Source organism: Herpailurus yagouaroundi, unplaced genomic scaffold (assembly GCF_014898765.1).
Source record: "Herpailurus yagouaroundi ecotype Mexico unplaced genomic scaffold, PumYag 100, whole genome shotgun sequence".
In the NCBI taxonomy this organism is placed as follows: Eukaryota; Metazoa; Chordata; class Mammalia; order Carnivora; family Felidae; genus Herpailurus; species Herpailurus yagouaroundi.
The window spans coordinates 16379084-16388185 of record NW_024412391.1 but is presented as its reverse complement, the minus strand read 5'-3'; the positions used below and the strand labels follow the sequence as shown (position 1 = coordinate 16388185).

The 9102-nt window shown below is 37.6% G+C and overlaps 1 protein-coding gene across 4 annotated transcripts in view; it reads right to left on the bottom strand.

The window, feature by feature from the left end:
• The window catches only part of TMEM209 (transmembrane protein 209), a 37709-nt gene that overhangs the window by 15051 nt on the left and 13556 nt on the right, over positions 1-9102 (bottom strand). For all 4 annotated transcript variants that reach the window (XR_005789188.1, XM_040471969.1, XM_040471967.1 and 1 more), the window contains exons 7-9: positions 7500-7675; positions 6810-6881; positions 4492-4588 (exon numbers count right to left, since the gene is read on the bottom strand). Coding sequence is in view for 3 of the 4 variants with exons in the window: in XM_040471969.1 (XP_040327903.1) it covers positions 4492-4588; positions 6810-6881; positions 7500-7675 (345 nt within the window). In the remaining variant the exon portion in view is untranslated. The remainder of the gene's footprint in view (positions 1-4491; positions 4589-6809; positions 6882-7499; positions 7676-9102) is intronic.

Below are 9102 nucleotides of genomic sequence, written 5' to 3'. Positions count from 1 at the left end.
TGCCAAAAATAAACAAAAAAAAAAAATTAAAAAAAAAAAAGATTCTCATTCCCTTTCCCTCTTCCCCTCCCTCTCTCAAGTGCTCTCTCTCTCTCTCAAAAAAAAAAAAGTTGCCTCTTAAGCCAATGACAAGTAGAAACTTTTTTTTTTAAATTTTTTTTTTTTCAACGTTTATTTATTTTTGGGACAGAGAGAGACAGAGCATGAACGGGGGAGGGGCAGAGAGAGAGGGAGACACAGAATCGGAAGCAGGCTCCAGGCTCTGAGCCATCAGCTCAGAGCCCGACGCGGGGCTCGAACTCACGGACCGCGAGATCGTGACCTGGCTGAAGTCGGACGCTTAACCGACTGCGCCACCCAGGCGCCCAAGTAGAAACTTTTTATGACAGTGATTTCTCTTATCATATCAGGAAACACAACTATACAAAGAAATTAATAAGCAAAAATTTTCAGAACGTCCAACCTTACTAGTAATGTCCAGTGTTGGGGAAAAAGGCATTCTTCTCTGTGACATGGTTGCTAGAGTATAAACTGGAAGAAGCTTTTCAAAGGGTTAGGTACATCATCAAAGCTTTGATGTATTTATTCCTACTGAACTAACCACTTTTTTTTTTAATGTTTATTTATTTTTGAGAGAGAGAGAATGTGCGTGTGCCCACTAGTGAGGGAGGGGCAGAGAGAGAGGGAGAGAATCTGAAGCAGGCTCCACGCTGACAGCAGAGAGCCCGATGCGGGGCTCTAACTCAGAAGTCCTGAGATCATGACCTGAGCCAAGACCAGATGCTTAAACAAGTGAGGACCCAGGTGCCCCAACTCCACTTCTAAGAAATTATCCCCAAGAAATCATTACAAATGTACACAAAGATTTAGGCAAAATGGTATTTACTCACAGCATTATTAATAACAACAAAGGGAAAAAGCCCTACATTTTAGATAATCAAGATCAGTTAAATACAATGTATTACACATACAAAAAAAAAAAAAATCTAGCCACAAAACCAGTACTGGAGAATATTTAACAAATAGAAAAATTGGGGGAAAAAGCAGTTAACAAAATTGTATGACCCTAATTTTTTTTTTTTTTTTAATTTACATCCAAATTAGTTAGCGTATAGTGCAACAATGATTTCAGGAGTAGATTCCTTAGTGACCCTTACCCGTTTAGCCCATCCCCCTCCCATAACCCCTCCAGTAACCCTCAGTTTGTTCTCCACATTTATGAGTCTCTTCTGTTTTGTCCCTCTCCCTGTTTTTATATTATTTTTGTTTCCCTTCCCTTATGTTCATCTGTTTTGTCTCTTAAAGTCCTCATGAGTGAAATCATATGGTATTTGTCTTTCTCTAATTTCACCTAGCATAATACCCTCCAGTTCCATCCACGTAGTTGCAAATGGCAAGATTTCATTCTTCTTGATTGCTGAGTAAAACTCCATTGTATGTATATATCACATCTTCTTTATCTATTCATGTATGACCCTAATTTAAAATGGCTCAGTTGGTTGAGCGTGTGACTTCAGCTCAGGTCATGATATTGCAGTTTATGAGTTCAAGCCCCACACTGGGCCCTCTGCTGTCAGCACAGAGCTGATTCAGATCCTCTGTCCCCCTTCCTCTGCCCCTCCCCCACTTGCGCACACAAGCGCTCTCAAAAATAAACATTAAAAAAAATGTATATGTGTAATATATGTCCTCAGCTCCTAAATATAGTTTTTAAATTTTAATGTTATATTATGGTATAACTTACAATTGATATACATATATGTAGTTAGTACCATAAACAAAAATAATAATTGTGACTTAAAATTGATAGTTGTTATCTCTGGAAGCAGAATTATGGATAATATTCTTGTGTATTTCTGTCTCTACTTTCCAGCCTTTCTACAATGAACATAATATACACTGCATTTTGTAGTCACAAAGCAATGTTGCCCTTTTTTTTTTAAAGTTTTTATTTATTTTTGAGAGAGAGTATGAACGGATGGATGGGCAGGGATAGAGGGAAACACAGAATCTGAAGCAGGCTCTAGGCTCTGAGCTGCCAGCACAGAGTCTGATGTGGGGCTTGAACCCACAAACCATGAGATCAAGACCTGAGTTGAAGTCAGACGCTTAACCGACTGAACCACCCAGGCGCCGCCCCACCCCCGCCCCAGCAATGTTGTTCTTTTCAAAAAGCACATCACACTGGTAAAATGTTGTAGAAAATAACATTTTTATAGCTTTTAAAGAAAGCTCAAAGAGAACAAGCACAGGTTCAAATAACATTACCAAGATCTAGAAAGTAACTATTTGGGCTTTGCGGTCTAACGCTCTGTCCTCAAAACACTGTTCTGTATTGACACTGGGCAAGATACTTAATCTGTGTCTTAGCAGCCTCATCCATAAAATGGGACACTGACAGCTAGCTTTCAAGGTTGATGTGAGGGTTATACAAATTACACATGAAACACTCAGATACTCAATAGACACCTTTGGGATATATAATTCTATTCTTAGTCTCCAGAGAATAAAGGCTGATCAAAAGACACCCAAAGTAAAAAAATAAATAAAAGACATGCAAAGTAAGTAGAAAGTACTAATGTGCAATCCAAAGCACTTAAATATTTCAAGGAAAAATTTATTCTCTACAAAGAGGTGGTTGAGGGGCGCCTGGGTGACTCAGTTGGTTAAGCATTTGACCTTGGCTCAAGTCATAATCTCACAGATCGTGGGTTTGAGCCCTGTGTCAGGCTCTGTGCTGACTGCTCAGAGCGTGGAGCCTGCTTCAGATTCTGTCTCCGTTTCTCTCTGCCCCATCCCTGCTCATGCTCTGTCTGTCTCTCTCTCAAACATACAACAATACAAACATTAAAAAAAAATTTTTAATAAAAAAAATAAGAAAGGCGCTTGACTAAGATATTCCTTTTTATTTTGAAACCTAATTACTTAACCCTAAACAAGTTATGGTAAATATATTTTTGGCAAATTTTATGGAACCTTAATAGTTTCATTTTTTGCAGGTAAAAGAGTTGAAAATAGGTGATTTTCAATTAGCACTGTTACACATTCTTTATGCTTTGTACAACTTTGGAATTAATATCTGACAAGGGGCTTGTATCTAGAACATAAAAAACACCTCAATGATAAAAAGACAAGTAACCCAGGGATACGTGGGTGGCTCAGTCAGTTTAGCGTCCTTCTCTTGATTTTGGCTCAGGTGATGATCTCATGGTTCATGAGTTCGAGCCCCATGTTGGGCTCTGTGTTGACAGTGTGGGACCTGCTTGGGATTCTCTCTCTCCCTCTTTCTCTATCCCTTCCCTGCTCGTTCTCTCTCTCTCTCTCTCTCTCTCTCTCTCTCTCTCTCTCATAATAAGCAAACTGAAAAAAAAAAGACAAATAATTGAATTTAAAAATGGTAAAGGATCGGAAAAGGTATTTTCTCCTATGAAAATGTATGAATGGCCAATGAGCACAAGAAAAGATGCCCAACATCAGTAGACATCAGGAAAATGCAAATCAAAACCACAATGAGGAACCATTTCACACCCATTAGGATAACTATAATAAAAAGGACAGACAAGTGTTGGTGAAGATGTGAGGAACTGAAACCCTCATACGCTGCTGGTGGGAATGTAAAACAGCACAGCTACTTTCTAACAGTCTGGCTGTTCCTCAAAAGAATAAACATGGAGTTATCACATGGCTCAGTCATTCTAGCCTAGAGAAATTAAAACCTATGTCCACACAAACACCTGCATACAACTCTTTATAGGAGCATTATTCATAATAGCCCAAAAGTGAAAACTCAAATGTCAACCAACTGATAAATGGGTAAACAAAATGTTGTAGATCAATATAACAGGATATTGTCTGGCAATAAAATGAAACGAAGCAATGATAAATGTCACAACACGCATGGATGAACCCTGAAAACATATTAAGTGAAAGAAAGAGCCAGTCATAAATGACGTAGCCACCTAAGTAGCTACGTAGGTGGCTCAGTTGGTTAAGCATCCAACTTTGGCTCAGGTCATGATCTCGCAGTTTATGGGTTTGAGTCCCACATCAGGCTCTGTGCTGACAGCTCAGAGCCTGGAGACTGCTTCGGATTCTGTGTCTCCCTCTCTCTCTATCCCTCCCACACTCACACTCTCTCTCAAAAATAAATAAACATTAAAAAAAAATTTAAGAAAGTAGATTGGTAGTTGCCTTGGGCTGGGGAATGCGTTATTGGGAAAACAGGGTGACTGCTAAAGGTTATGTGGCTTGCTTTTGGGTGATGAGATATTCTAAACTTGATTCTTTTTGCACAACTCAAATCTCTGAATTGTAGACTTTAAAGGGGTGAACTGTACAGCAAGTAAATTCTAATATATATTATAAACATTTAGTTTTGTCCTCACCTCAAGATAACAAAGGAAGTTGTTAAACAGCCCAATAAAAAAAGAAAATTTCTACTTGGCAGATTCACTGAAGGTAAATCAAATGTTGGTCTCTATTTTCACATACCTCCTATCTGAAGCTCGGGACAGCCCATTCGTCTCATCTGTGTGCTGACAGACTCAATCTCTTGTACCAGTGGCACTAATATTGTCTCATTGATCCACTAGGGAAGAAACAAGGCAAAGATTTCACACACATAATTCTAAAGTATGTCTCAAATAATGATATTCATGAAACACTAAGAATATTTTTACTGTCTTGTAGTTGAATATTAACAGAATATAGTGAAAGACAATGAAGTAGCAGCTACCTGAAGTCTAGACAGTTAAGTAAGCAAGCCAGCAGAGTGTAAAAAGTTATACTCTTAAATCACATATGCCTGCTTTTTGCTGACGAAAATATAAAAATTTTAGTTAATGGGGCGCCTGGGTGGCGCAGTCGGTTAAGCGTCCGACTTCAGCCAGGTCATGATCTCGCGCTCCGTGAGTTCGAGTCCCGCGTCAGGCTCTGGGCTGATGGCTCGGAGCCTGGAGCCTGTTTCTGATTCTGTCTCCCTCTCTCTCTGCCCCTCCCCCATTCATGCTCTGTCTCTCTCTGTCCCAAAAATAAATAAACGTTGAAAAAAAAAAATTTAAAAATTTTAGTTAAGTTTTTCTCAAAATTTCCTGTGGTTATTATACTTAGCTAAAAGGATAATCTCCGATTTACATTTCTACAGCAATTATCATACATTTATCCATGTCGTGTTTATATTGGTTTGTAATTAATAAGATAGTTTTTCAAACTAACATAATTAACTCAGCAGGCTTACTCAATTTGCTGACTACGTGGAAAACAGATCTATTTGATACTGGTTTATGCATATTAAAATATTTCTTTAGGATTAGAACTTCAAATGCCACTTTGGATGGCTAACATCAATCTAATTCTGGATGTGAAAAGACTGTCCAAGGAAACACCCCATTTGAGTTGTTCGTGTGTTATGTGTTTCGCTTAGGTGTTCGTGGCAACTTTAACTGCTACGTTAGTTCTATTTCCATGCTTCTGTTTAACTATAAAATGGAAGGGTGAAGAAGTTTCCGATGAAATACAAGTCTACAATTCCTTATACAAATTTGTGAATTAAGAAATCTATAAAAACAAAACTTTTCAGTAATCCATTTAGCAAGCAAATCAGATATACCACAAGGCCTGAACTAAATTCCAATGAGGCTATTTACACACTTAGTGTGACTATTCACATGTTTTGCTACAAATATTAATGTCTTTGATCACTGCGTGCTAACCAGACTCTGCTGTAAGTAGTATTACACAATATTATATGCTATATGCACACTGCTTTTTAAAAAATATCCAAAAAACTTGAAACTTTCAAGATTGTAATTAGAAATAAAAGAGAGTACAGTACTAGGACATCATTTTACTCATTCATTCTTCCAACATGTACTCAATGCATTCTACTCATGAGCCACCCTTGGGCTGCAACAAAATTACCCAAGGGGTTCAGGGCTATATTCCCTATGTTGTACCTTTCATCTTCGTGAGGGAATTTTTATGTTTAGAAAGCCATCCAGTGCTTCTGGTTCAAGAAAACAGGCTGCTATTTTCATTACTCCCTCCTGATACCTAATTAAAATTATAGTAAAAGAATAAAAAAGTAGACAAGTGATTTCAGCGTATTTCTCGAAGATGTAGAGTGAGTGGATGAGTGTCGAAGGGTGAAACAGTGGAAGAAGTGGCAGCCTCCGTGGAATCCAAGCGCAACTACCTGCAGTGGAGGGGGGCCAGCGTGTCCAACAGAACTTGGGACATACAGAGACTACAGAGGGGTAGAAAGAGGCAGGGCTGAAACAAGGGAACTCACTTATTCTGTATGAATTGGCCAAAGAGAAGAGGGTTCTTCTCTAAAACAACTGAAGAAATTGAAATATTCTGAAGGAGCTTATAATATATATTACCTTCTCTCTCTAACTTAAAAAGTTCCCTGAGGGCAAGGACCTCATTTTTGTTTCCCTCATATTTCTAGACATATAAAAGGTTCTGCCAGAAAAGCTCTTTGAAAAATAAAATTGAAAAAAAATTTCTGAAAAAAAATAAATAAAATTGAGCTGTTGGGAAGATCTTAATAACTAGATATGTTATTTCTTTATCACTCAAAAGAAACTGATTTACTAAATATGGAGAGAAAAACAATCTGATGAAAACAGACACCATAAGGTAAATGTCATGTTTATCCTTACATATGTGCCATCCATATTGCATTTTTCATAATAATTAATTCTGATACTCTAATTAGTAATTAACACCTCTAAATAATATTCTAATAACACACTTCGCATAGTAAGAGGCAACAATATCGTCTGAAGAGTAATGTCAGAACTTACATTTCTGAACTTAGCTGTCCACGAATCCATATGATCAAGAAGTTGTCTATTCATAGTCACTCTTGCCCAAACCTATTAAAAATATGTTTCAAATGAACAATCAGTGAGGAAAAATCTTGTCAGAAATTGGTCACTTTCCTCAACTCTCAAAAATATGTGGAAAAAAAATCTGAAAAACAACTTCATCAACACTGATATTCATCTAATTAATATGCAAGAATTTTCTTACTACCCACTTGGTTGCTATTCATGCACAGATAGATCTTTAAAATTCCTTATGTTGGTATGTTTAAAGAACATTCCTGCTTTATGAACAAAACAAAAATCTTATTTTTGGTATTAAACTGATAAAGTTCAAATGTTCTAATCCAAATGTATTTTAAAAGCAGGAGTCTTGTATATATTAAGTACAAATAGATACTTGAGATACCTTTTTATAAATGAATGCAGAAAAATGTTTTAGGCAGGACACTAATGTCAACTGTATGCAACGAAGAATAAAACATACAATACAATTCAGTTTTAGATACACGAAGTTACACAGGAGTCTTTCCAGTGTTTAATGTGTGCCAGATTTATGTTTCTGGCCAGTAAAAGTGAAGATTACAGACAAAAAATGTTCCAGAAGTAGAAGAGACTTTCTAACAATCTGCAATCAGAAATATTAAGTCATTTTTATTTTCCATTTACCTCCTCTGCAGCTTGTTTAGAACTGAGATCAGCCTCATCTTTGTTAGCACATGGGGCCTGAGACCTACAGGCAAGCTGATACTGAAACTTCTTCAAAGTCTGTGCATAATCTCCCATAGAACGATTGTAGTTCCAGAAGGTAGGACTGGTGGAAGGCGAGGTAGAATCTGGACTCCCTACAATAATGAATTTAAAGAGCATCAGTGTGTGCTGTAGTAACTGTGTCACTTAGAGTTAGCACACGAACACTGGGTATCTGGGCACCTAGGCGATGGCAATCAAGGAAGACAAAGCCCCAAGGGACTCTTCTCTTCCCTCCTCCCTGACATTACCTCTTCTTTAGAGAACACAGACTGCCTGTGCTAAAGATTAAAAAGAACATTTTCTGAGCAATATCAATCAAGTGGTTGAAAGTATCTGTTTATTTCTGTTGTAAAATTAGGCTTGTTTCATTCTCTAAGACTTTCAAATGACTCAGCAAGAAACAAACAAAAGACAAATTTCCTCAGGAAATAAATAGGCTAAGGAAGTTCCTTGCCTGAATTTTTAGTAGCTCTTTCTGAATGGTACGACTACAGCTTCCTATTAATAAACTACTCTGTGGGCCAGCAGCTCCACTCACTCTTCCCTGTACTACACTGCATTCTCTTTATAGCCTGTAATAATTCCTGCGTTGCATTCAAAGAGACTGCCGATTACACTTTTAAATTTATAAATTTACTTCTAGGAAATGTTAATAGTTAATATGGGGACTTAATCCTCTAGAGGATTCTACCAGAGCAGTTATTACACTTTAAGGCTATAGTTTGTCTTTTTACCCAAACAGAATTTGAGTTCCTTGAGGGCAGGAAATATTATTTTTCCCCAGCATCCCTGTGAGCTGATGCTGTGGCTGCTCAGGAGAATTCTGTAGGCTTTGGGAAACCTATCAGCTTGGATTTCACTGCCCAAGTGGGAAATGGTAATGAGGCAAAGGTGAGGTAGGATTGGACTCAGACCCTTTTCTCCTACCTCTATCCCCTGTAGCCAGCATAGGGCCAAGAACCTCAAATGGCCACATTCTTGTAGATAAGAAAAAAATCTGTCCACTGGCACCAGGACATAATAAGTAAACTCATCTAAGTTGTATGGGGATTTAAAAATTATCCATTTACATATGGGTTTAGAACACCCATTTATACTACCTGTGAAATCCAGGAACCTCCTAGCCCAGAAATTACCTAAGTTAGTTCAAGGTCATAATACTCCTTAGGTACTTGGCAGAGGCAAATACAAAACTGCTAGGAGGAGACAAGGCTTGTATCCAGCCTGCCCAGGACAGAAGAGCACAGATAGAACTGTACTGCAGATAAACTTACCAAAAACAAACAAGAAATACATAAATCACAAGAGGAAACAGGGTTCCAAGCAAAGGAATCAACAAGACAAAAATGTGAGTATTTAATCTTCGAGAACTTTAGATAACTGAACTACAGGACAGAGACTTTTAGAAAGTCATGTTTAAAGTGACTGAGATAGGAAAAAATTGAAAACATAAGAACAAGATACACTAAAATAAATCATGCATATTTGAAAAAGAACCAAGTAAAACCTTGAAAACTGG